At 50.2% G+C, this 27,838-nt stretch overlaps 2 protein-coding genes across 3 annotated transcripts; one reads left to right on the plus strand and one right to left on the minus strand.

Annotated features, from left to right (window-relative positions):
• Positions 1-86: 86 nt before the first annotated feature.
• On the minus strand, positions 87-18,423 carry LOC116760838 (apolipoprotein L3-like). Of its 2 annotated transcripts, none has more exons than XM_032646304.1 (4): positions 18,399-18,423; positions 11,984-12,101; positions 9,612-9,827; positions 87-1,286 (listed from the first exon to the last, which is right to left on the minus strand). In XM_032646304.1, exons 3-4 carry the CDS (start codon positions 9,713-9,715, stop codon positions 425-427), a joined length of 966 nt encoding a protein of 321 aa, XP_032502195.1. In that variant the 5' UTR covers positions 9,716-9,827; positions 11,984-12,101; positions 18,399-18,423; the 3' UTR covers positions 87-424. The 2 variants fall into 2 exon arrangements, with proteins under 2 accessions (XP_032502195.1, XP_032502194.1); XM_032646303.1 differs by lacking the exon at positions 18,399-18,423 and adding an exon at positions 18,163-18,358.
• LOC116760840 (apolipoprotein L3-like) lies at positions 17,153-27,013 on the plus strand. Its single transcript, XM_032646305.1, is given in 3 exon segments — positions 17,153-17,333; positions 26,040-26,453; positions 26,455-27,013. Coding segments are annotated over 3 exon segments (936 nt in total). The 5' UTR covers positions 17,153-17,229; the 3' UTR covers positions 26,873-27,013.
• The last annotated feature ends 825 nt before the right edge of the window (positions 27,014-27,838 follow it).

A 27,838-nucleotide genomic window follows, 5' to 3' on the forward strand; every position in this document is an offset into this window, starting at 1 on the left:
TCATGGGATTGTTGGGCAAATAAAAAGGTTTTAGTTTCCTATTAAGGTTTTTTAAAACTACTGCAGTGGAAATTGATCTAGAGAGATGAACACAAAAGGTGACATTTATTCTGTGATTTTTTGAAATAATTTTTGAACAGGGGTACTTGAAGTTTTGTGACAACTCGAGCCAAGAGGGAGAATTTAGAGATGAAAATTACAGGTTTTGAATACAAGAGGGTTTAAGGGTTTCTCTTCCTCTAGGAAAATGGCATAGTCCAGCCAACAGACCAAAACAAGAGTCAGTGAGAACAGCCCGGTTTCCCCACTTTTATCTTTTTATCTCACTCTCTTTTTCCCTCTAACAAGGTGCCTCTGCACCTTGGCCCTGCACGTGTCCCTGGTCCCTGCACAGCTCAGGGGGTGGGGGGCGTGGAGTCCAGCCCTACTGCAGACTCTCATAGATGCCGGTGAGCACCTCCAACATCTTCTCCAGCTCCCGGGCCTTCTGCCTCAGCCTTTCAGCCGACTCCGTCTTTGCCCCCTCATGCAAGTGCTTTGCCTCTTTCACCAGGGAGGCCACTTCCATCAGAAGGGAGAGACCTGCAAAGGCCACACCCTGAATCCGGGCCTCTTTGGTCATTGCCAGTACCGTGCCTCCAAAGGCTTTCTGCACCTGCTTGCCACGTTTGGCTGAGACTTGCCCGGTGGTCGTGAAGCGCTTAGCACTGGCTGCTAAACCAGGGTTGCCTTTGGCCACCTTGATGGCACGGAAGTTGTTCCCAATGCCTTGCATGGCTTGGAAGAAGTTCCCTACAGAGGAAATAAACTGGTCTCTGCTGTTAGATACAACCCCCTCAAACACCTCCTCTTTGTCGTCGGCAGTTGACGTATAGCGACTGGCTTCAGTTTCTAATGCCAGTGTGCGTACACGTTCCACAATGCTGGTGGATACACTGGTCACAGCAGCCGCTGCTCCCAGCCCTAACCCAGTGGCAAAGAGTGCCAGACTCGCCCCCGCTGTCACGGGTGCCAGAGACAGACTAAGTATGGTCAGGACACTAGACACAGTGCCAGCAGAGTTGGCTGCCACATGGGAGATGGTGCAGTCCCTGTGGAGCTTGTCAGCCTTGTCTGCGAGAGCATAGAGCTTTGTTATGCCCTCCTCAAGCTCCTCCTTCACCCGAGGATACTCCTCCAAAAACCTCTCCCTGTCCAGCTTGTCTTCTTGGAGTGTGTCTTGATCGTCCACGGCCAAGTCTGTTTTCAGCTCATTCAGACATTCATTTAGTACTTCTGCCTCTTCTCTGTAACAATGAAGGTCAAGGGATTAGAAAGATAGCTTGTCCATAAAATAGGCTCAACAAGATCTATCCTACATAAATTATAGAGATTTTATTATAAATCAAATAGAAAAGAATTTTACAAATGTAAAATTTTTTTCAACATTAAACATGTTTTGTACCTTGTAGATGCTCCATATACCTATTCAATCATGGAATAAATAAAAAAAGGTCATTTTAGGATACTCTCTTTTTTCTTTCTATCCTTATCTTTATTTTAAAAAATTTTTTAAACATTTTTATTGAAGTATAATTGCTTTACAGTGTTGTGTTAGTTTCTACTGTATAACAAAGTGAATCAGCTATATGCGTATGTATACCCCCATATCCCCTTCCTCTTGCATCTTCCTTCAACCCTCCCTGTCCCACCCCTCTAGGTGGTCACAAAGCACCGAGCTGATATCCCTGTGCTATGCAGCTGCTTCCACTGGCTATCTATTTTACATTTGGCAGTGTGTATATGTCCATACCATTCTCTCACCTTGTCCCAGCTTACCCTTCCCACTCCCCGTATCCTCAAGTCCATTCTCTACGTCTGCGTCTTTATTCCTGTCCTGCCCCTAGGTTCATCAGAACCTTTTTTTTTTTTTATATTCCATAAATATGTGTTAGCGTACGGTATTTGTTTTTCTCTGTCTGACTTATTTCACTCTGTATGACAGTCTCTAGGTCCATCCACCTCACTACAAATAACTCAATTTTGTTTCTTTTCATGGCTGAGTAATATTCCACTGTATACATGTGCCACATCTTCTTTATCCATTCATCTGTGGACAAGGACACTCTCAAGATAGGGATTTGAGGGCTTCCCTGGTGGCGCAGTGGTTGAGAGTCCGCCTGCCGATGCAGGGGACGCGGGTTCGTGCCCTGGTCCGGGAGGATCCCACATGCCGCGGAGCGGCTGGGCCCGTGACCCATGGCCGCTGGGCCTGCGCGTCCGGAGCCTGTGCTCCGTGGCGGGAGAGGCCGCAGCAGTGAGAGGCCCGCGTACCACACACACACACAAAAAAAAAAAAAAATCATAAAAAAAAAAAAAAAAAAAAAGATAGGGATTTGATAAAGACGCCTCAGAGGCAGGTCAACACAATCACTTCCAAAGAGTAGGCAGAGTGGGAAATCCACAGAGAAGCACAGAGAAGTGGGATTGGAGCAGAAAAACCTTCATTCAGAGAACCTTAGTGTGTACTGAGGAGTCAACCTGCTCTTTGCCCTTGGCTACTGGGAAGTGCTCCCTGAGCCCCTAGAATATTCCGGCTGATAGGAGTGTCCTCGTCTGCCTGGGCCTCTGGCCACTGGACAGTCTAACAGGGTGACATGTGATGGGGCCTCTGGGTCACGTGGTATCACATGTGACCTCTGGAGGAGCTGGACACTAGGGCATTAGTCTGACCTCCGGGAGGGCAGGAGACAACAGCTCAGCTGTGCGGGCAGCAAGTGACTGAGCCCAAATAAAACTCCATACGCTGCGGGTCCTGTTGAAAAAGGTTCACTCTTCGGTCAAGTTTCAGTCAGGCTCTTCTGAGCCCTCTTCTCCAATAGGCCTCAACCTCCGCCCTTTGTGTCCTGTCCTTGACGGCCTGTCTTGCCCAGTCTCAGCAAAACTTCGTCCAAGTCAGTTCAGCGAGAAGCCTTCCCACTGTTTAGATCTTATCATGTTTGATATCTGATCAAACTCCTCATCTCCCACCTTTGATGCATACGTCCTTTACTTGCTTTTAGCAAGAATCCTGTCAGCAAATCTCAACAAGAACCCCCCTGCCCTCGATGTCTCCTCTCAGTGATTTTCCATCCCACGCCCCTCACTCTGATCATTGGCTACCAATCCGCACTCATCTTTGCTGTGTTCGGACGTGCGCCCATCTGTCTCCTCTGCTGCGATGCTCTTCACGCCTATCACGATAGTCCTGAAGAGACCCTTCCTTATCGTTTTAACAAGAGTCAGAATATATTTCTTTAAACAGGGTGAACGCCCCTGGCGGGCAGTGCTCCAGTGTGCCCTGCCACACACTGAATCCAGGACAGGGACACGGCCTGAGGACAATGGAAGCTTCCTGTGTGAAACCCGCCCAGACTCTGCCGTGTGGCTGATGGGAACCGACATCCTTCCCTGTAATAAACCGTAACTGGGATCGTGACAGTTTTCAGGGAGCTCTGTGCTTCCTTCTAGGGAATTCTCACACCTGATGGTAGCTTTGGGGATCTCCCAAATTTGCCATTGGGGTCAAATGTAAGGACAGTCCTGGGGACCGTGCCCTCAGCCTCTGCAGACTGGCTAATTCTGCGTACTTAGAGGTTTTTTAAACCTAAAACCAGAGCTAGAAGGAACCTTAACGATCATTTTGCCTGGCAGCTGCTGTCTTCCAAGCCTGATGCCCTTGGCCTTCCCAGCTGAAGGTCACTAGGTCCATCGACTGCCCCAGTTGACTGGGAAGCAGGTGATATGCTATTAACCCTCGTTCCCCTTGGACTCTCCAGCCCGCCTCACTGATTCCTGACCCCTCGCCCAGCACCCCCGACCTCTCAGGGGTCACCAGCCTAACTCATACCTTAGCTGGTGACAACTTCACATGCCTGCACACCAAGGCCATGTGCGACTTTATGGAACCTCTCAAAGATTCAAGAGACTTTAGGAAACATCCACATGAACTGCTAAGCCTGGAGAGACCTGCGTTCGCACAAGCTGGTGGAGGAAGACTTTTCCTCTCTGGTGGGGACTTGGGAAGTCTCGTCAGAATCCCTCAGATGACACAAAATCGGCAGCCACTCATGGTGATGCTGGAGGCCTCACTAAGCCACACGGCCTTCCCACTGGTCAGGGCTACTCTGTGTAGATTGGAAGAGGGTCCCAGATGGCCATGGAGAACCCCAGGTCCCAGGCAGGGTGTGGAGGACACAGCCACCCAGGGCCCTCTATGCTCAGCATGAGGGGATCGAGTCAGGGAGGGAAGAAATGTCCCCTCTCCCACCCACAGGACCTCTGCTAGGGTCACAGACCCTTCAGTTTTGTGTCCTAGGGACCCACTCGCCTCACTCTAGTCCTGGCTCTGCCGCCCAAGCCTTCCTACTAGTCCTCCAACCTGGACCCCTCTGCTCCATCCTGACCCCTGGGTCTGACCCTGGTCCAGGCCTCCCTGGGCCTTTGGACGAGATGATTGCACTTGGTTCCCCGCCTCTGCCCCTGCAGTTCACTCTAAGTCCATCAGATTGAATTGCTATTCCCACTGGACACATGAAAAATCTGAGACTCCAACTCTTAAGCTCAGAGTCCCAGAGCCGGGCAGGGGTAGAGTCAGGATCCAACCCAGCTCCCTGCAATTCCACTCCAGCCTCTCTGCCTCATGGGCCAGCAGGATCCTGCAGTGTTGGTACACTTCCTAAGATGGGGAATAAAAGGGCTCCAGCCAGAATCCCCGGGAACGCAAACTGATGGTGTCAGGGTTTTCTGACTTGTCCTAAATAGAGTCCTGCTTGGGCCTCATCTCTAGGAAAAAGGCTCTTTGGCCCCATCTCTTCCCAGCAAGCTTTTTAAAAGTTAATATTAATTGAGCACCTACTATGTGTCAGCCATCATGCCAAGCACTTTGCATACATTTTCTCAATTTCCTCACAATAAAATTGAACAGATGAAGAAACTAAGGCAGAGAGAAGTTCAGTAACTTGTCCAAGGTCGTAACATGCCCCTTCCTTTCCACTTCTCAACCTGAGGCTCTTCCCTGCCAGCAAATGACAAGGAGTAAACATTCCCCACGGAAACTTGAGAAGGAACATCCTCGACCCCAAGCACAGGGTCCTGCCCGGAAGAGGTGTGTCTGCCAGGAGGAAACGAGCCTGGGGCATGGGGATGTGGGTGACATTTCTGCTGCATCCCTGCAGGTTACCTGGGCAAATCAGCCTCAGCCACAAATCTCTTCCAGCCTTTGTCTTCAGTGAGCAGGTGTTGCACTTTTTCCCTGCTCACTCTCTCCCGGAAATACTTAATGACATCTTATTCTTTTTCCTGCTTCACTGAGGGAGAAAGGAACCCAGGGCTTACATGGAGGGAACCCACAGCACTAACTTTGCAGGCAGTTGGATAGAGCCCGGGTCTTGTTGCTGAGATGAGGACCTCCGGGAGGCCTCACTCCGATTAATATTCCCTGGGGTCTGAGGTTCTCTGTTAGTCCAGCAGTTTGTACTCGGAGGTCCCACCACAGGAGCTCAGACCCGACCTCTGGCCTGGGAACCAAGATCTCACAAGCTTTGTGGTGTGGTAAAAAAAAAAAAAAAAAAAAAAAAAAAGAAAAGAAAAAAGGAGTAGTACAATGTCAAAGAATCAAAAACAAAATAAAAATAGAAAGATAAAAAATACATTAGGAAAAATAAAACTATAATTGAAACAAGTGCAACAAGGTAAAATAAAACCACAACAGAAAAAAGAAAAAAAAAGGGGGGGGGGAACAAGCCAAAAGGAGAGAACAATAACAAAGTATAAAGAATAAAATTAGAAAAATAAAAGATTTATTAGGAAAAATAAAAATATAAGAGAATCATCAACAATGAATCAACAAGGTAAAACAGAACCCTAATCTAATAGAGGAAAGGAAAAAAAGTCTTGGCTCTGGGGGCGGAGTTTAGGCAGGGGTGGGGTTTAGGGTGGGTCCGGAAGTGGGGGGGGGTGACGTTTGAGCGTGGGGCGGGGCCTGGTGGGAGGGGATATAGGGATATACTATGCATATAGCTGATTCACTTTGTTATACAGCAGAAATTAACACAACATTGTAAATCTATTATACTCCAAAAAAGATGTTAAAGGAAAAAAGAAAAAAAAAATAGAAAACAGTATTTAAAACATCACAAAAATGTAAACCCTCTGATTTTTTTTAAAAATCTAAAGTAAATTTATTTATGTGCAAGTCCTGGCTTTCCAATTTTGATTATTTTGGAGACTTTTTAAAATTGAAGTACAGCTCATATACAATATTAAATAATTTATAGGTGTAAAATACAGTGATTCAAAAATTTTTAGGTTTGTATTTCATTTATAGTCATTATAAAATAATTTTTATCTTTTAAAATAAAACACTTTAAATATGAGAAGTAAATGTACTTGTTAACCAATATAAAAATTAAATTACACTACTAGAAGTTGGGAGGTGAAGTCACTGAAGGGAGGGGGAAGATTAATACTTCATTTTTCAAAGTGGGGAGTCAAGAAGTACAGGCTCGGGCTTCCCTGGTGGCGCAGTGGTTGAGAGTCCGCCTGCCGATGCAGGGGACACGGGTTCGTGCCCCGGTCCGGGAAGATCCCACATGCCGCGGAGCGGCTGGGCCCGTGAGCCCTGGCCGCTGAGCCTGTGCGTCTGGCGCAACAGAAGAGGCCACAACAGTGAGAGGCCCGCGTACCGCAAAAAAAAAAAGAAGTACTGGCTCCATTTGAGGGCCTAAGAAATGAAGGTGTAAATAAAGTGCTTACAACTACAAAGTTTTCTATTAGAGGATATAAAACTAGTGATATAATGATACTAGGAGAAGGTAGGGAGAAAAAGTAGGAAAATGAATGAAATCATTATCTTTCCTGGTAAAGTAAATAAATAATATCAAAATTTTTAAATCAAGAAAAAGAAAAAGACAATCCCTAATATCTATTAGCTATTGTGGTTGATGACTCCCCACTTTGTACCAGGCACCATTCTAAGTGCCTGGTATGCCTTCACTCACTTTTAGTTCTCACAACGACCCTGTAAGGAAGGAAACTGAAGCTCAGAGAGGTTAAGTAATTTACTCAAAGCACCCAGCTTGCGCTAGGGCAGGAATTCAAGTCCAGGTTCCTGTCTCCAGAGCACACGCTCACACTACTACTCTCTCTCCCAATGTAATAATATCATTTAGAGAGATCAATTAACTGTCTAAAGAAAAAGCTCTTCCTTGGGAGGTAATGAGCATAGCCCTCTGTATGAATTGGTTTGTTTTAACCATATGCACTTATTACTTTGTATTTTTTTTAACTCTAAGAAAGCAGAAGTCACTTTAGTAGGTAAGCCACAAGAATGGGTTGGTTTCAGGCACCACCACCTTAAGGATGATGGAAGCAGTTGGATCAAGTGCCAGTAAGAAATGAGCCTGAGGTGTCCTGATGTGACAATGGTCAGTATAGGAGACACGTTCGTGTTGATGAAACCAAGTTCTCTAAGAAAAGTAGGGATGATGACAGGGTTCAAGCAGAATATCGGAGTGAACTGTCACCTTAAACAGATACACTTTCCAGCCGCATCTTGCCCACCCACATAGGCACCCATGGGCTTCTGTCCACTCAAGGGAAGCAAGACTCCTTGCAGGGGAAGTGAATTCCACGGGCCGGCATACCTGTTACTCCAAAGGCAAGGATGCTCTCGAAGATGTTCAGAGCAGTGTTTAGAAGGGGCACCCACGTATAATAATAATAATAATAATAGATAATGAAGACGATGATCATGTTTTTAGGCCAGGTTGAGTCTGTGAAAGGCCATGAGTTCATAATAATATTCAAACGAGAAGAGTTGAGATAAAGCGTGTCCAAAGAGGTAGATATAAAGGTCAAAAAAGGTAGCTATGCTCCAAAGAGGTGAGTATAACGGGAAATATTTCACTCTTAATTGAATTTAATAAGAAGAGGAGTTTTAAAGTGTATGGGGATATTCCCTTCTGTTTATTTACATGACTATTTATAAAGGATTGAGGAAGAAAACAAAGAAACAGCCTCTGACATCCCAGGCTGACCTGGTATCACAACAGGGCGAGGCTATTCTCCGGTTGGATGTAAAGACTCTCAGAGAACACCAACCTCAGACCACGGAACCCTGAGAGCATGAGGAAATGAGACAGCAAACACCCATCACTGTGATGCCACCAACACAACACCCCCTCCCTTGGCTGCAAAGCATGACTGTCCTTCTTTACCGATTATACCTTTCTCCTCACTCTGCCTCCCCTCTCCATAGATGGATTTACTGAGACACCTTCAGTGTGAACTGCCCCCCATTCTCTGCAGCACCCGATCTACAGAGGCCCCATTTCCTTAGAGCCTCCCCCAAGTGACCTGACCTAAGCCCCAATCCTAGAATCTTTCTTTCTAACGCCTTCTTTCTGCCATGCCCAGGGTTCTCCCTCAGGAAGAGTAACAAACAGCTTGTCCACTATGGGAGTGTGCCTGAGGCTGCAGGCACTGACAGTGTGGGTGGAGAGAATACACACAGGCAGGCCGCCAGGGGTAAGGATGCCTAAAGTAGGTTCCTTTCCCTTTCCAAGCCGCCCTTGCTCTGCTCACTCCCCGGCTGGTCCCTGTCCAGCTCCAGTGCTTTGTTCTCAGACTTGATCTTAACAACAGTGTTCCTGTGTCCTTGGATGCTTTCCTGCCCACCTGCTCTCGTGCAGTTCCACTTCCTCCAAAGCCACTCGCCTCCCCCTCGACCATTCTGCCTCTCGTCTCAGGGCCTGGACATCAGGTATGTGTTGCTGGGCCCCTCTGCGGCGAGGGGTGACCCTATGACCCAGTCCTGGCTAACAAGGCACAGAAGAACTCAGCAGAGGGGGGCCTGGAGGCTCCCTGCTGTAAGGGACAGGTGGGAGAGGAGAGCTGGCTCGTCCCCTGCCTCCTTCTCTGCCTCGAAGCTGCACGAGCCCGGGAGCCAGGGCAGCCAATTGAAATCGTGAAACACAGGGACCAGGAGGCAAGGAGGGGGCGGAGGAGGGCTTGGGCAGAAAGGCTGGATCCTGGATGACTCCAAACACCTGTAAACGGGGCTGCGCCCTCGACCCCCTCCTTCGGTCCTTCTCTGCCGCTCTCGCCTGCCCTGACCCTCGTGTGCAGCCCCAGCTGGGTGTGGATGCTGGACGATGCTCCCTCCTGCTGGATTACTCTACGTGGCGTCCTCCTCCGTTACCCTCTGGTCGATAACTTCCCAGAATAGTTGTTGGTGGGAGAAGCCTGACCCCACCCAACTGCATAGCCAGACATGCCCTCCCCTCCCTGGAAGCCGACAGAGATTCTCACCAAGCACTTCCCCGCATGTAGCTGCAGGGCATCCTGCTTGGTCAGGGAAAGGAGGGGTTAAGACAGGATCGAGTTCAGAGTCCTTAGCCCAGCCTCCAGGCCCTCCTACTGCTCTAGTTTCGGTCTTCTCACCACTTCCTGCTTCCCTGGGCCTGGTCCAGGTGCCTGGAGGACTCCCAGCTGCCTGGCCTCGGATTTCCCCCCAGCCTCCGGGCGTTTGCTCGGACTGTTCCTCCCCCTGCAATGCCTTTCCCCACCTGCTTCACCAGGTGAAAGGTTACCTGTTCTTGGAGGCCCAGCGCCAAAGCCTCCTGTCGCTGCTTCCTTCCCCCAATTCCTCTCCACGATCTCCCGGAATGTCGCACTTTCCTGGTCGTGGTTCCATTTGTGTGGAGTTTCTTCAGCTCTGAGCACCCCTCAGGGGCCCAGTCTGTTCTCTGCTGCACCTTCTGCTCTAGGGTTTCCGGGGCGCCTCCGCCCTCCTGGGCACAGCCTGGCTAAAATACGAGGTGTGGGACCCGTTAGGGGGACATGAAACAACCAGCTTCTCCATGACACAGCACAACCCCTGTTTCACCTGCGTGAAATTAGAAAGGAAGGGAGGGGGAAGGGGGAATAGAAAGAGGAAGAGGTGGAGGAGAAACAAAAAGCTTCTAATCAATGAAGGATTTAATCCCAAAGGGATCTGATGTAACCAGAAAGAAAAAACTACAAAGGTACTAAAAGAAACATTGAATATAATGTTGATTTATGGAAACCTTTCTAATTCACACAGAAATCCCACAAGCTATAAAAGAAGTTCTGATCTATTTGACCTCTTGAAAATTAAAAATTGTGAAGGACACCGTAAACCAGGTCAGAAAACAATCAGAGACCAGCAGGCACAGTTTGCAACGATTACAGTAGACAAAGTCAATATCCCCAACACACAGAGAGCCTACAAATCCACAGGAAAAGGCTGAAACCAGTTTTTAAAAAATGGGTAGGGCTTCCCTGGTGGCGCAGTGGTTGGGAGTCCGCCTGCCGATGCAGGGGACGCGGGTTCGTGTCCCGGTCTGGGAGGATCCCACATGCCGCGGAGCGGCTGGGCCCGTGAGCCATGGCCGCTGAGCCTGCGCGTCCGGAGCCTGTCCTCCGCAGCGGGAGGGGCCGCGACAGTGAGAGGCCCGCGTAACGCATAAAAAAAAAAAAAAAAAAAAAAAAAAATGGGTAAGAGATACGAACAAACAATTCCAGGGGAGGTGACTTGCCCAGGGTCACAGAGCTCTCGGTAGGCAGAGTGGAGGCCAACAGCAGACCTTGTGACACAGGTATGTCAGGGGTGGGGAATGTGATTTTAATAACCCAAAAGTTTCTACGTGTGTCTCTGCCTGTATAAACGTATAGATCTGAGCTCACGCCCTACCCCCCCGCCCCCCGCTATAGTCACATGTGATAAAGAATGTTCACATATTGAGATATAGGGAGGTGATTCTGGCTTATACTAAAACATTTGTTTTGGCCTATCAAACATATACCATACATCGATTTTAGTTATTAAAGAAGACAGAAGTAAAGAATGTCCCCGTTAAAAATAAAGATGAAATGCCTCCCTTCCTGGGAAGCCAGTGCAGTATTCCTTCCATGTTAGGATTTCCTTCCTAGGTTCCAAGGCCATACTGACTTGCTGTGTACATGCTGTTCTGTATTTTGTGAAACCTTGAAGAAAACTATCCCTGACTCGTCTGATGGTCTTTGTTTTGACAAGACGTAAACCTGTGCTGAAAACCATGCTTCTCCAGAGCGGTGACTCACAGTTATTGAGAGGCTGTCTTCTGGGCTAGAGGCCTCAGTTAGTGCAAAGAAAATCCTTTTCTACTCCTATTAAACATTTTTTATTCATTATTTTCTTTGACACAGGTGTACAGTTTGACTTTTCATCTCAAGGTAGCACAACAGCAAACACGGTGCAGGCCTCTGCAGCCAGGTCATCCCACTTCCTCAGCGGGGCCATCTTCCCCGCACAGGGCCACCCGTCACCCACATCCTGAGCAGTGGGCCCGGTGAGCACCTGAAGACAAAGCCCTGCATCCCCCTGCTTGGTCTCCTGGCCCTCCCCTCTCAGGCCTCAGTATCTCCCCAGGGCCTGGTACTGAGCAGGCACTCAGAGACAGGGTGGGTGAACAAACCTTGATTCCTTGTATCTCCGAAGAAATCCTTGAGCCCCTTCAGCGTCACCACAGCGCCCTGGGGGCTGCTTCAAGGTGGCCAGGCCACAGGAGGAGAGGTTCTGACATTCATACCCTCCTCCACCCACTCTGCTTCCTCCAAATTTCCCGAAGGACTGAGTAACCCCCAACACCCGCCTTCCTCCTGAGGTCACCCACCACTCATGTCTCATGTCTCACCACTGCATTTCGAGCTGAGCTCACCTGAGCAGGTGTCGCCCTCCCTCTGCACTGTTTAGGGGCCCAGGGGGCGGGAGGAAGCTGTCAGACAAAGCTGCCTCCAAATCCAGGCTCTGCCCCTGCTTCACCTGCCACCTCGGGCCCATGACCTCATCTCTCTGAGCTTCGATCTCCCTTCTTCTGTAAATCAGTGACAGTCATACTTTTCTCAGACAGTTGTCCCGAGGATGGGGAGATGGATGAGGATCCTACACCGCCCTGCTTACCTAGGAATCTTCCTCTGGCCGAGTGTGAACAAGATCCAGTTGTTCTCAGCTGTGCAGATACAGCCACTAGCTGTGTGTCTCTGCAATAACCACACACACCCGCTGGGCCCAGATATACCTGGAGAAGCAAAAAGGAAAGTGAAAGCCCTCACCTCTGAGTCACTCAGGTCAAACAAACACTCTGCCCATTAGGCCTCACCCTGGGCTATTCTCAGAGAACCCTGACGCTGACCCCCATAGAGAAACAAGTCCAGCCCTGACATTCCAGGTCCTACTGGGCAAGGCACATCTTGCCTCGGGCTCCTTGAAGGAAGACCTTCCACCAACAGACTGTGAGGCCCTTGGCAAATCACTGCCCCCACACCATGGGCTTCTTCCACGCTCCCTCTGCCCTTTGCACCCGCCCACACTCGCCAGCCTGCCTGCCTTATTTACCTTCATGCCTCCAGCACTCGATACGGTCCCAGAACGTACCAGATGCTCACTGCATACTGGGTGTATTGCTGCTGCTGTGTGCCACGCTCACACGGGTTCTAGGCATTTGCCCACCCAGGAACTTCTGCCAGGGACACCTGCTCCTGCCAACTTGAAAAATCATGCTCATCTTCCAAAGCCTAAATCTGGCATCACCTCCTCTGAGAAGCCCTCCAGGACCCTCCCCTGCAGAGTCCACTGTGCCCTGCTCTGCTCCCATGGTACCCTAGAGAGGGGCCTAAGTTCACCCCTCAGCCACTCTGGCCACGACCCCCCTGCTCCTTTTGATCAAGTCTCTAGACGTGGCCCTGATGACAGGAACAGCACCAGTGCCTCTGGGTCCTAGTGACCCACACGAGGAGGCCCAGCCTTGGTGGTCAAGGCCATTTGGATGGATGCAAAGTTTGTGGGAAGGGCTGAGAGCACGACGCTCTTTTCTCCCCTGGCTTATTTGCATTTGACAACAGATCTCTCCTCTCCAAACGGAAGACTTACAGGAAGGCCAGTGACCTGGCAACTCAGGAAAGTCTACAACAGAAAGCCAGTCCTGTTTTCTGTTTGGTTCCTGAGCAAAGAGCCACCGTGGATGGAGGGCTGAATGTGTGTGTCAGGTGCTGTGCTGGCACCATCCACACACTTCCTGTTTAATCTCTCATTAGCTCTAAGAAGTGTTGGCTCCATTTTACAGGTAAAGAAATGGAGAAGAAAAGGTCCCACAGCCTGTAAGTGGTGCAGCTGGACTGCTGGTGGACTTTTCTGCTTTGCCCCAAGCAGAAGTGGCTGGAGTAGGCCTTCTATCAGGGCTGCTTCGTCCTAGGAAATGTCCCTGGGGCGTCGTGGCCAGCTCCTCCCAGCTTTTGAGGGAGGGACTGAGGAGTGATGGGTGTTATCCCATGAGGACCACACACACTGTAAGTCTGGTCTTACAATCACCTGTAACATATGCCAGGTATATAATGTGATTTTGCCGATAAGGAATCCGAGGGGAGGGGAGAGGCTGGAGCTTTCTTCCACCAAATCAGGGGAGGGCCAAAGACTCAAACCAAGGTTGACATTTGACATTCGACACTTGCAAACACTGCTCCTTGCTTAATGTTATTTTTTGTCATTGTTTTCTGTAAACTTCCTTCCTCCCGATTCTTTTCCCTTTCACTAGCATGACTTTAGCCAAACAAAACCACTGTGAGATGCAGAACTGGATTAAACATCCATATGAGCTGTAGCCAGGTTGACGTAAACGTCCTCAATGCAGAATGGTCGCCGAACATTAGTGACCTCCATAAAGACAGGCTCGTGGTAGAGCAACTAGACGGGGGCTGTAGACTCAAATCGAGGTGAGGATTAAGCATCTCTTCACTCCAGGGTCATAAGTTGAGACCACCTCATTTGGAGACCCTAAAGATCTAGTGACTATAAGATCGGCCTCAGTGTGACCCCCAACATCACAAGAGAAGTCCCCCAGGATGGCTGCAGCTCCAGGGTCGAGACCTTGGCTAAAAGCTTTGGTCCACAGCAATTTCAGCCCACAGTGATGGCGATGCCAACTCAGGGAGGAAGTAACCAGAAAGTTGCGTAGGAAGGTGCCTGGCAGACGTCACCAGCGTCGCCTGGTGGAGCCTGGAAAGGTCAGAGCCAGAGGCACAGGGCCACGGCCCCCAGGAGCCCTGCCCACCCAATCTCTCCATACCCGGGGGGAGGTGCGAATGGCTCCCACATGCTGGACAGCAGGAGGTGTGTGTCCAGAACCGCGACCCACCTGCCCATTGTCATTTTTTTATACGGACAGTGAGAGTGGATAGGGAGCTTTAGACTGAGCATGTGACCATGGGGGCTTCTGGGTCCTGCGAGTGGCTGGCACAGACGGGCACCAGGTGCAGGGCACAGGGGATCACACTCCACGCAGACAGCATCTGGTGACCTCAGGGGAACTGGTCTCGGCCACTGGCTGCCGGGCCGCCAGCGTCATCCACTGGACAATCCTACTGGTCTTTCCTCGGGTGGGAAAATTGGGCCCTGAGGGAGTTAACAGTTGTCAGCCTCTGGAAGGTTTAAAACTAAGTATAAAGAGGACCAATAAAATCAAGCCCACTTGGGCTTCCCTGGTAGCGCAGTGGTTGAGAGTCCGCCTGCCGATGCAGGGGACGCGGGTTCGTGCCCCGGTCTGGGAGGATCCCACATGCCGCTGAACGGCTGGGCCCGTGAGCCATGGCCGCTGAGCCTGCGCGTCCGGAGCCTGTGCTCCGCGACGGGAGAGGCCACAACAGTGAGAGGCCCGCATACCGTAAAAAAAAAAAAAAAAAAAAAAAAATCAAGCCCACTCTTTTAATATTTTTATGTTGAAATCAAGACAAGTGTGTTTCATTTTAACGTACGTATTGTCAGCTACAAATTGGCACCCGCCATTGGCGCCTGCCGTCTGCCTCTTCAAGGTTTAAATCATGAGCCGCTGCGGCTGCTGACCATCAACACCCCTGAAAGGAGCTCAGGGTGGAGGTCAGGAATGAGGCCCTCTGTGCTCTGGGGAAACCTGGCAGAACAGGTCTTCAGATAGTTAGATATTTTCGGGAGATTTTATGAGCCCAATCCTTGCATCTCCTCATATCTAGAAAAGCACTAAAATCCTTCATGGTGACATATGCGGCTCGTGACTAGCAGAAACCTTCTGCAAAAAATACGTGCTCGATTGCATGTATTCCCCCTTCACTAAAATCACATATATGCTGACCTTCCCCCCGCCTCTTTGGAGCAGTTTCTCAGAGCTCTCTGAAACGCTGTCTCCTGGGCTGCAGTCCTCATTTCGCCCCGGATGAAACTTAACTCACAGGTCTCACGTTGTGCCTTTTTTTCAGCCGACAGTATAATGTTTAAGAGAATTGGACACATTCTCAGAGTTAACAACAGATTTTGGGTCCTAATTTAAAACAGGTAATTGAGTAATTGATTTGGATTAGACGTTCGAAGTTGAAAGGCGCTCTGCTAAGTGTCAACACTAAGTACTTTGTAGACAACCTTTACCCGGGAGAGAGGAAATACCTCAAGTTCAGCAGATCCCAAAACAGGAGGGGCGAGGAGTGGCGTGTGAGCGTGGAGGCGGGGCTGTGATGGAGGCGGGGCTGTGAGAGCCACACCACCAGACATCCTGGGGCACGTGCCAGGCGGCACCACCAACCTCTATCCTCCTGGCACTCAGGCAACCAGGGAGATCCTGGTCTGGTCTCACTGTTGTGCTAAAATATGGCCTTAAAAATAACAGCATCTAGCCGCTGTGGAAAACAGTATGAGTAGTGCCTCAGAAACTTAAATGTAGAATTACCACGTGATCGGCCATTCCACTTCCGGCTATAGACCAAAACTAATTGAAAGCAGAGTCTAGAAGACATATTGGTACATTCCTGTTCATAGCAACATTATTCACAATGGCCCAAATGTGAAGCCACCCAAGCTTCCATCAGTGGATGATAGGACAAGAAAAATGTGGTGTATACCTACAATGGAATAGTACTGACATTGAAAAAGGACATTCGGACATGTGCTATAACATGATGAAATTTGAGGACATTATGCTAAGTGAAATACGTCAGTCACAAAAAGATAAGTACCATATGGTTCTGCTTCTATGAGGCACCTAGAGAAGTCAAATTCATAGAGACAGAAAGTAAAATGCTGGCTACCAGGGGCTGTGGAGGGGGGAAGGGGCGTTAGAGTTTAATGAGTGCGGAGTTTCAGTTTTGCCAGACGTAAAACGTTCCGCGATTTGGATGGTTACGCTGTTTGCACAGCAATGTGAATGCACTTACTGCCATTGAACGGTGCACTTAAAAATGTTTAAATGGTAAATTTTATGTTTTGTCTATTTTATTCCAACTAAACATTAAAAATAAAACATCCTTGGGACTTCCCTGGTGGCGCAGTGGTTGAGAATCCGCCTGCCAATGCAGGGGACACGGGTTTGAGCCCTGGTCTGGGAAGATCCCACATGCCGCGGAGCAACTAAGCCCGTGCGCCACCACTACTGAGCCTGCGCTCTAGAGCCCGTGAGCCACAACTACTGAGCCTGTGTGCCACAACTACTGAAGCCCATGCGCCCTGGAGCCCGTGCTCCACAACAAGAGAAGCCACTGCAATGAGAAACCCGTGCAACACAATGAAGAGTAGCCTCCCGCTCTCCGCAGCTAGAGAAAGCCCGTGTGCAGCCCAAAATAAATAAATAAATTTATTTTAAAAATATATATATATATATCATGTCTCCTTACTCCAGCCATTTTATATATATATATATATATATATATATATATATATATATATATATATATATATCATGATGGCTGGAGTAAAGAGACATGAGGGAATACAGGTGTTTCCTGCTACCTGAATATAGAGTGTTTCTACGAAACCTTTAGCAAACCAAGATGCCATAGATGCGGATGTAGGCCTTTCATCAAAGTTTACTGGCCGAGGATGATCTTTTGGAAAGCAAGGGATGCCCGTAAACAGAAACAGAAATGTGACAGCACTACCTATCCGAAAGAGCTTTTCGTCGAGATGGACTAGGAAAACAAATGGAGTTACTCGACCGCAGGTGGAACTGGGGTTGTGCTGTGTCATGGAGAAGCTGGTTGTTTCATGTCCCCCTAACGGGTCCCACACCTCGTATTTTAGCCAGGCTGTGCCCAGGAGGGCGGAGGCGGCCCCGGAGGCCCTAGAGCAGAAGGTGCAGCAGAGAACAGACAGGGCCCCTGAGGGGTGCTCAGAGCTGAAGAAACTCCACACAAATGGAACCACGACCAGGAAAGTGCGACATTCCGGGAGATCGTGGAGAGGAATTGGGGGAAGGAAGCAGCGACAGGAGGCTTTGGCGCTGGGCCTCCAAGAACAGGTAACCTTTCACCTGGTGAAGCAGGTGGGGAAAGGCATTGCAGGGGGAGGAACAGTCCGAGCAAACGCCCGGAGGCTGGGGGGAAATCCGAGGCCAGGCAGCTGGGAGTCCTCCAGGCACCTAGACCAGGCCCAGGGAAGCAGGAAGTGGTGAGAAGACCGAAACTAGAGCAGTAGGAGGGCCTGGAGGCTGGGCTAAGGACTCTGAACTCGATCCTGTCTTAACCCCTCCTTTCCCTGACCAAGCAGGATGCCCTGCAGCTACATGCGGGGAAGTGCTTGGTGAGAATCTCTGTCGGCTTCCAGGGAGGGGAGGGCATGTCTGGCTATGCAGTTGGGTGGGGACAGGCATCTCCCACCAACAACTATTCCGGGAAGTTATCGACCAGAGGGTAACGGAGGAGGACGCCACGTAGAGTAATCCAGCAGGAGGGAGCATCGTCCAGCATCCACACCCAGCTGGGGCTGCACACGAGGGTCAGGGCAGGCGAGAGCGGCAGAGAAGGACCGAAGGAGGGGGTCGAGGGCGCAGCGCCGTTTACAGGTGTTTGGAGTCATCCAGGATCCAGCCTTTCTGCCCGAGCCCTCCTCCGCCCCCTCCTTGCCTCCTGGTCCCTGTGTTTCACGATTTCAATTGGCTGCCCTGGCTCCCGGGCTCGTGCAGCTTCGAGGCAGAGAAGGAGGCAGGGGACGAGCCAGCTCTCCTCTCCCACCTGTCCCTTACAGCAGGGAGCCTCCAGGCCCCCCTCTGCTGAGTTCTTCTGTGCCTTGTTAGCCAGGACTGGGTCATAGGGTCACCCCTCGCCGCAGAGGGGCCCAGCAACACATACCTGATGTCCAGGCCCTGAGACGAGAGGCAGAAGGGTCGAGGGGGAGGCGAGTGGCTTTGGAGGAAGTGGAACTGCACGAGAGCAGGTGGGCAGGAAAGCATCCAAGGACACAGGAACACTGTTGTTAAGATCAAGTCTGAGAACAAAGCACTGGAGCTGGACAGGGACCAGCCGGGGAGTGAGCAAGAGCAAGGGCGGCTTGGAAAGCGAAAGGAACCTATTTTAGGCATCCTTACCCCTGGCGGCCTGCCTGTGTGTATTCTCTCCACCCACACTGTCAGTGCCTGCAGCCTCAGGCACACTCCCATAGTGGACAAGCTGTTTGTTACTCTTCCTGAGGGAGAACCCTGGGCATGGCAGAAAGAAGGCGTTAGAAAGAAAGATTCTAGGATTGGGGCTTAGGTCAGGTCACTTGGGGGAGGCTCTAAGGAAATGGGGCCTCTGTAGATCGGGTGCTGCAGAGAATGGGGGGCAGTTCACACTGAAGGTGTCTTAGTAAATCCATCTATGGAGAGGGGAGGCAGAGTGAGGAGAAAGGTATAATCGGTAAAGAAGGACAGTCATGCTTTGCAGCCAAGGGAGGGGGTGTTGTGTTGGTGGCATCACAGTGATGGGTGTTTGCTGTCTCATTTCCTCATGCTCTCAGGGTTCCGTGGTCTGAGGTTGGTGTTCTCTGAGAGTCTTTACATCCAACCGGAGAATAGCCTCGCCCTGTTGTGATACCAGGCCAGCCTGGGATGTCAGAGGCTCTTTCTTTGTTTTCTTCCTCAATCCTTTATAAATAGTCATGTAAATAAACAGAAGGGAATATCCCCATACACTTTAAAACTCCTCTTCTTATTAAATTCAATTAAGAGTGAAATATTTCCCGTTATACTCACCTCTTTGGAGCATAGCTACCTTTTTTGACCTTTATCTACCTCTTTGGACACGCTTTATCTCATCTCTTCTCGTTTGAATATTATTATGAACTCATGGCCTTTCACAGACTCAACCTGGCCTAAAAACATGATCATCGTCATCATTATCTATTATTATTATTATTATTATACGTGGGTGCCCCTTCTAAACACTGCTCTGAACATCTTCGAGAGCATCCTTGCCTTTGGAGTAACAGGTATGCCGGCCCGTGGAATTCACTTCCCCTGCAAGGAGTCTTGCTTCCCTTGAGTGGACAGAAGCCCATGGGTGCCTATGTGGGTGGGCAAGATGCGGCTGGAAAGTGTATCTGTTTAAGGTGACAGTTCACTCCGATATTCTGCTTGAACCCAGTCATCATCCCTACCTTTCTTAGAGAGCCTTAGTTTTATAAACACGAATGTTTCTGCTACACTGACAGTTGTAACGTCAGGACACATCAGGCTTATTTCTCGTTAGCACTTGATCCAGCTGCTTCCATCATCTTTAAGGTGGTGGGTTACCAACTACTCTAAAGGGACTTCTGCTGTCCTAGAGTTAAAACAATCCAAAATAATAAGTGCCTATCTTTAAAACAAATCGATTCACACAGTAGGTTCTGCTCAGCCCTTCCCAGGGAAAACTACTTTAAGTTTTTTGCTTTTTCTTTAGGCAGTTAATCAATGTGTTAAAATAACTTCTTACATTGGGAGAGAGGACAGTGTGAGAGTGCACTGGAGACAGGAACCTGGACTTGAATTCTGGCTCTGCCACTAGCTGGGTGCTTTGAGTAAATTACTTAACCTCTCTGAGCTCCAGTTTCCTTGCTTCCGGGGTCATTGTGAGAACTAAAAGTGAGTGAATGCATACCAGGCACTTAGAATGGTGCCTGATGCAAAGTGGGGAGTCATCAACCACAGTAGCTAATAAACATTAGGTACTCCATTTTTCATATTATTTATTTACTTCCTTCCAGGAAAGATAATAATTTCACTTACTTTTATACTTCTTCTTATACCGCTCCCCAATACCGTTACATCACTAGGGCCGAACAAAGTTTCAGGAGCCCTGCACGTCATTGACACTGGATCGTTATTAATTATTACCCATTAGTAAACACTAGTGCTCCCAACCTCACGTAATTTCTAGAGTATTCCCTTCTTATCTTTTTTTCTATATTTGGTTTTATTGCTTCACTTCTATAACTTTGCAGATGGCTGTCTCCCGTCTGATTATCTTCTCCTTGTGCCACAACAGGAGAGCAGGACTCTGACTGGGCTTGGAGGCAGCTGACGGGAGATGAGTAACTTTGCTTAACTAGCGGCCAGCAGAGCCCAGGAGACAGAGAACCTCTCTGGGTTAAGTCCACTGTGGCACTGGTGGCCGTCCCAGGGGAAGCCACCAGAGAACTCGCCCCTCGCTGTTCCCTGCAGCCACTGCTCACTCATGATCAAGCCCACAGTCTGTTTTCTCTTTCCCAAGGGTGAAGCGATACCTCCTTCCAGCCTGACACAGGCGGGCGAGCTGAAGGGAAGACTCTGAGACCCCAGCTGCCGCCACCATGAGCACAGTAACCTTCTGCTACTTAGGTAGTCAGCTGCCTCTTCTCTGGCTGCTTCCTACTTGTGACCTAGAATTGAGGGTGGTACCTCCAGGCTGAGTTAACCAACAGAGGAATCAAGAACCAAGAACGGGATGGATAAGCATCCTTGAGCCCCCACGAGGGGCCAGGAGGAGCTCCCCAAACCCAGGGGTCTGTCCCCACAGCCTCCTTCCCGGCCCCGCCCCCCCAGGGAGCCAGGACCAAGATGCTCACTTCCTCACCCCGTAGTCCTGCACCGCCATCCAGCAAGTGACTCAGAAGTGAGGACAGGACAGCCCATGGGGAACGGGGGGGCAGCAGATGGGAATCCCGGAGGCCGGGCCAGGTGGGGAGAGGAGGTCCACCAGCATCCCTGGAGGCTTCTCCTGGCCTCTCCCTTTGTCCCAGCAACGCCCCCTGCTCCTAGACACTGGGGCGGTACCACAGAGCCTGTTGCCTTCAGCTCTCGCCCTGCTGCCAGCCCAGCCGCTCTGTGAGGCTCATTGGACCCTGAACTGAGCCCCAGCCTGGCCTTTGCCGCCTCCCACCTGTGTGACCTGGAGCCCCTTACCTGACCTCACTTGTAAAATGAGAATAATATTTCCCTATGTTGTTTTGAGGATCAAATGTAATGTGTGTTCGTGGCGTGGGCCAACGCCTGCCACACAGCAGGTCCTGCCTAAGTGTGGTTGCTGTCCCCTCTACCTGGAATTTGTTAGTTTCAGGTTGAAACCTCCCCTCCCCCAGACTTCTCACCCCCTCCGCACCCGCCCCCCCAACCCCGCAACTGCCTGCAGCTCTGTCAGGGCACCTGCTTACCAGGTGTAACTGCCTCAGGCAGGTACTGGTTCTATGGATCTCAATACCCCTGCAGAGACGCGGGTGCTCAGTTATTTCCCCCACCCACCCGCATCCAATCAATGCACAGATTTAGTGCCGTGGGTTCCCTCCATGTATGCCCTGGGTTCCCTTCTCCCTTAGTGAAGGGGGAAGAAAAAAACCTAAGCAATCACCACGCACCCACATGAGCGCTGCGTTTACTTGAGTCTCGTTTCCTCAGGATTGCTTCTCCCCCATCACTGCATTGCTCAGCGACCAAATCACGTCCTCCCTGGAGCCGCCCTCGAGAGCAAATTAGTCAAGCTGAAGGGTAAGGGAGGGGAGAGCAGATTAGAAGCCAGGAGCCGCCATCCCAGCAGACTGGGATCCTCGAGGGGGGGCTGGGCTGGTGAAATCCTGAGGATCAACGCTCCTCTGGAACAAGGTGATCTCCTGTTTATCAACAGTTCAGCTTGGGTCCAGTGGAGCCAGTGGGGAGCTGGGTCCCCTGGGGCCAGCCTGGAGAAGAGAGAGGTGATGGGGATTGATCATAGGATCAGAGCCAGGGGTCCCACCCCTCCCCCACCTGAGAATCGCCCTCTGATGCCCAGCCTGGAGTGTCTGTGATTAGCAGGAGGAATCCTCTCCCTCCCATGGTAGTTTTACACAATGGCGTGTGGTCTGAAACTTTGTTTTTAATTGAGGTAGCATCGGGTTATAACGTTATATAAGTTTCGTGTATACAACATTATATTTCTACTTCTGTATACACTACAGAAATTAGTTGCAAAGAAGCCCCATAGTATACTACAGAGTAGAATGAAGAAATCACAGTTTTTTAAATACAAGGAGGCTTCAAAGAATTGTCTTGATGGTTGGCCTTGGATTCAACCTCTGACCTTTCTGCTTGCGGGCCTTGGGTGGTCCCTTATCCTGTCTGAGTCTCACTTTCTTCTTCTGTGATATAAGAATAATGCCTCTTTGTGTGGCTATAGAGGGAAATCGATTTTACATCAAGTCCCAGCCCACACATATAGTCACACTGGTCGCCAGTCTCTTATCAGCAATTCTATCACCTCCAAATTTCTGAAACACACACATGTGTTTGGTAACTCGTCTGGGCAGTAATCTTGTCCTGTACTGACCTGAGCTTATTTATAGTCATTACAGACTTTTTCCCATTTAATGTGAATATTTGCTTGTTTCACTGCCAAAACATGAAAACATTCATTTATCGGGTGCTCTCCAGACTCTGCTGGAAGTGGTCAGGATTTTCTGGAAATGGGGTGCCACGCCCTTCTGATCCTTTTTTGGTCTGCATCTTCCGGTCATGGTCATCCGTAGGTGTGTCATCTAACGTAGCTAATGTAGTAAAATCAGCCTAGAATGAGACTGAGGGTCTGGTGAGGTCAGATACCTTGCCACCTTGGTTCCAGCTGGTTCTATCCTGTTTTGGTTTGTCTCTTCCTATAGCTTCCTTAGTTTTTCTCCAGACCCTGTGACTCCAACAGCTTCACCTCCAAATGGAAAAATCCTTTCCCTACGTGAATAAAGGTGGCCATTGAGGTCCAGAGTATTCTATTTCAGGGAACCTGAGGATCCAACACTGCGCCACCACTATTTAGACAACTGCTTTGAAAAACAGTGTCTAAAGGGAATTTCCTGGTGGTTTAGTGGTTAGATTCGGAGCTTTCGCTGCTGTGGCCCAGGTTCCTAATGTTAACTCTCGAAAGCTGTTGGGAAGAGACAGGAGTCAAGGGTCTTTTTCCTGTAGATGAGGCCCAAGCAGGACTCTATTTAGGACAAGTCAGAAAACCCTGACACCATCAGTTTGCGTTCCCGGGGATTCTGGCTGGAGCCCTTTTATTCCCCATCTTAGGAAGTGTACCAACACTGCAGGATCCTGCTGGCCCATGAGGCAGAGAGGCTGGAGTGGAATTGCAGGGAGCTGGGTTGGATCCTGACTCTACCCCTGCCCGGCTCTGGGACTCTGAGCTTAAGAGTTGGAGTCTCAGATTTTTCATGTGTCCAGTGGGAATAGCAATTCAATCTGATGGACTTAGAGTGAACTGCAGGGGCAGAGGCGGGGAACCAAGTGCAATCATCTCGTCCAAAGGCCCAGGGAGGCCTGGACCAGGGTCAGACCCAGGGGTCAGGATGGAGCAGAGGGGTCCAGGTTGGAGGACTAGTAGGAAGGCTTGGGCGGCAGAGCCAGGACTAGAGTGAGGCGAGTGGGTCCCTAGGACACAAAACTGAAGGGTCTGTGACCCTAGCAGAGGTCCTGTGGGTGGGAGAGGGGACATTTCTTCCCTCCCTGACTCGATCCCCTCATGCTGAGCATAGAGGGCCCTGGGTGGCTGTGTCCTCCACACCCTGCCTGGGACCTGGGGTTCTCCATGGCCATCTGGGACCCTCTTCCAATCTACACAGAGTAGCCCTGACCAGTGGGAAGGCCGTGTGGCTTAGTGAGGCCTCCAGCATCACCATGAGTGGCTGCCGATTTTGTGTCATCTGAGGGATTCTGACGAGACTTCCCAAGTCCCCACCAGAGAGGAAAAGTCTTCCTCCACCAGCTTGTGCGAACGCAGGTCTCTCCAGGCTTAGCAGTTCATGTGGATGTTTCCTAAAGTCTCTTGAATCTTTGAGAGGTTCCATAAAGTCGCACATGGCCTTGGTGTGCAGGCATGTGAAGTTGTCACCAGCTAAGGTATGAGTTAGGCTGGTGACCCCTGAGAGGTCGGGGGTGCTGGGCGAGGGGTCAGGAATCAGTGAGGCGGGCTGGAGAGTCCAAGGGGAACGAGGGTTAATAGCATATCACCTGCTTCCCAGTCAACTGGGGCAGTCGATGGACCTAGTGACCTTCAGCTGGGAAGGCCAAGGGCATCAGGCTTGGAAGACAGCAGCTGCCAGGCAAAATGATCGTTAAGGTTCCTTCTAGCTCTGGTTTTAGGTTTAAAAAACCTCTAAGTACGCAGAATTAGCCAGTCTGCAGAGGCTGAGGGCACGGTCCCCAGGACTGTCCTTACATTTGACCCCAATGGCAAATTTGGGAGATCCCCAAAGCTACCATCAGGTGTGAGAATTCCCTAGAAGGAAGCACAGAGCTCCCTGAAAACTGTCACGATCCCAGTTACGGTTTATTACAGGGAAGGATGTCGGTTCCCATCAGCCACACGGCAGAGTCTGGGCGGGTTTCACACAGGAAGCTTCCATTGTCCTCAGGCCGTGTCCCTGTCCTGGATTCAGTGTGTGGCAGGGCACACTGGAGCACTGCCCGCCAGGGGCGTTCACCCTGTTTAAAGAAATATATTCTGACTCTTGTTAAAACGATAAGGAAGGGTCTCTTCAGGACTATCGTGATAGGCGTGAAGAGCATCGCAGCAGAGGAGACAGATGGGCGCACGTCCGAACACAGCAAAGATGAGTGCGGATTGGTAGCCAATGATCAGAGTGAGGGGCGTGGGATGGAAAATCACTGAGAGGAGACATCGAGGGCAGGGGGGTTCTTGTTGAGATTTGCTGACAGGATTCTTGCTAAGAGCAAGTAAAGGACGTATGCATCAAAGGTGGGAGATGAGGAGTTTGATCAGATATCAAACATGATAAGATCTAAACAGTGGGAAGGCTTCTCGCTGAACTGACTTGGACGAAGTTTTGCTGAGACTGGGCAAGACAGGCCGTCAAGGACAGGACACCAAGGGCGGAGGTTGAGGCCTATTGGAGAAGAGGGCTCAGAAGAGCCTGACTGAAACTTGACCAAAGAGTGAACCTTTTTCAACAGGACCCGCAGCGTATGGAGTTTTATTTGGGCTCAGTCACTTGCTGCCCGCACAGCTGAGCTGTTGTCTCCTGCCCTCCCGGAGGTCAGACTAATGCCCTAGTGTCCAGCTCCTCCAGAGGTCACATGTGATACCACGTGACCCAGAGGCCCCATCACATGTCACCCTGTTAGACTGTCCAGTGGCCAGAGGCCCAGGCAGACGAGGACACTCCTATCAGCCGGAATATTCTAGGGGCTCAGGGAGCACTTCCCAGTAGCCAAGGGCAAAGAGCAGGTTGACTCCTCAGTACACACTAAGGTTCTCTGAATGAAGGTTTTTCTGCTCCAATCCCACTTCTCTGTGCTTCTCTGTGGATTTCCCACTCTGCCTACTCTTTGGAAGTGATTGTGTTGACCTGCCTCTGAGGCGTCTTTATCCAATACCATTTTTTTTTTTGGCCGTGCCACGTAGCTTGTGGGATCCTACTTCCCCAACCAGGGGTTGAACCTGTGCCCGCTGCAGTGGGAGCGCCAAGTCCTAACCACTGGACCTCCAGGGAATTCCCTCAAATACCTATGTTAAGTTAAAATATCCTAAGATGACTTTTGCTTATTTATTCCATGATTGAATAAGTATATGGAGCATCGACAAGATACAGAAATATGTGTTTAATGTTGAAAGAGAAAAATTTACGTTTGTGAAATTCTTTTCTATTTGATTTATAACAAAATCTCTGTGATTTACAGAATAGATCTTGTCGAGCCTAGTTTATGGACAAGCAAACTGTCTTTCTAATCCCTTGACCTTCATTGTTACAGGGAAGACCCAGAGGCACTGCATCAACATCTGAGTGAGCTAAAAACAGACTTGGCCGTGGAGTACCAAGTCACGCTCCGAGAAGACCAGCTGGACAGGAAGAGGTTTTTGAACAGGTTTCCTCTGGTAAAATGAGAGCTAGAGGAGCTCATAGGAAAGCTCCACGCACTCGCAGACAAGGTCCATAGGGACTGCACCATCTCCAACATTGTGGCCAACTCCACTGGCGCTGTGTCTGGTGTCCTGACCATACTTGGCCTGGCTTTGGCACCCATGTCAGCGGGGGCGAGTCTGGCACACTCGGCCACTGGGTTAGGGCTGGGAGCAGCGGCTGCTGTGACCAGTGTGTCCACCAGCATTGTGGAACAAGTCAGCACGTTGTCAGCAAAAACCGAAGTTAGTCGCCTGATATCAACCGGTGTTCCTGGAGGCACTTAAGATCAGCCCCCGAACCGTTAGCACAACAAAGAAATCCACAGAAGCTGTGCAACGCATTGAAATGAATATCCGTGCCATGGAGACGGTCAAAAGCAACCCCGCCTTAGCAGCCGATGCAAACGTCTTCATCAGCAGTGGAATAATCTCAGTCCAAAGCAGCCAGCAGGAAGAGGTTACTTTCAAAGGCACGGCTCTGGCAATGACCAAAGGAGCCCGGCTTGTGGGTGCGGGCACTGCAGGTGTCTCCCTTCTGATGGAAGTGGGCTTCCTGGTGAAACAGGCAAAGCACTTGCATGAGGGGGCAAAGACAGAGTCAGCTGAAAGGCTGAGGCAGCAGGCCCGGGAGCTGGAGAAGAAGTTGGAGGTGCTCACCCGCATCTATGAGCGTCTGCAGTAGGGCTGGACTCCGCCACTCCCCGAGCTGTGCAGGGACTAGGGACACTTGCGGGGCCAAGGCATGGAGGCACCTTGTTAGAGGGAAAAGGAGGGCGAGATAACATAGATGTAGCTAGGTGTTAGGAATTTGGCATTTCTGTAGCTGAGCACAGCAGGGGAGGGATAAATGCAGGTGGCAGGTGGGGGAGAGAGAAGGAAGGAGCATGGAGCCTGGACGAAGGGAGGAGAGAAGCCACTTATTTTGGACTAAAGAAGACACTGGGGGCAGAATAAAGGGAGAGGGAGGGGGAACTAGCAACAAGAGGCCAGGAATGTGAACGGGTTGAACATGGGAAAAAGCCCAGGAGGTAGGATTGTTGGGCTCCAGGAGAAGTAGCAGGGGCTCCTCTCTCACCCCTCCCCAGGGTTTGATGTCTCTGGTGGTCTCTAGCCCTACTTTTCCAGTATCAACTCACCTTTGATTCCAGCAGCTTTATCTTAATTAGGCAGTGATTTCTTTCTGTTTGTTTGTTTTGCGGTAGGCGGGCCTCTCACTGTTGTGGCCTCTCCCGTTGCGGAGCACAGGCTCCGGACGCGCAAGCTCAGCGGCCATGGCTCACGGGCCCAGCCGCTCCGCGGCACGCGGGACCCTGCCGGACCGGGGCACGAACCCGTGTCCCCTGCATCGGCAGGCGGACTCTCAACCACCGCGCCACCAAGGAAGCCCTGTTTTTTTTTTGTTTTTTTTTTTCCTGTTTGTTTTTTTAATGAAGCATAGTTGATTTATACTGTGAGTGGGTTTCCAGTGCACAGCAAAGTGTTTCGGTTCAACATGTGGCTCCCTGTGCTCTACAGCAAATCCCTGTTGTTTATCTGTTTTTTGTATGCTAGTATGCACCTGCCAATCCCATACTCCTAAGTTATCCCTCCCCCACCTTCCCCTTTTATAACCATAAGTTTGTTTTCTGTGTCTGTGAGTCTCTTTCTG

The sequence above is a fragment of the Phocoena sinus genome, chromosome 10, assembly GCF_008692025.1.
Source record: "Phocoena sinus isolate mPhoSin1 chromosome 10, mPhoSin1.pri, whole genome shotgun sequence".
NCBI lineage: Eukaryota > Metazoa > Chordata > Mammalia > Artiodactyla > Phocoenidae > Phocoena > Phocoena sinus.

What these genes read in the sequence shown, in the direction of transcription:
- LOC116760838 (XM_032646304.1), bottom strand. Translation starts at nt 9,715, where the DNA reads ATGGAACCACGACCAGGAAAGTGCGACATTCCGGGAGATCGTGGAGAG. An exon ending in CGCTGGGCCTCCAAGAACAG is followed by an intron (nt 1,287 to 9,611) that starts GTAACCTTTCAC and finishes TCATTGTTACAG; the next exon opens with AGAAGAGGCAGAAGTACTAA.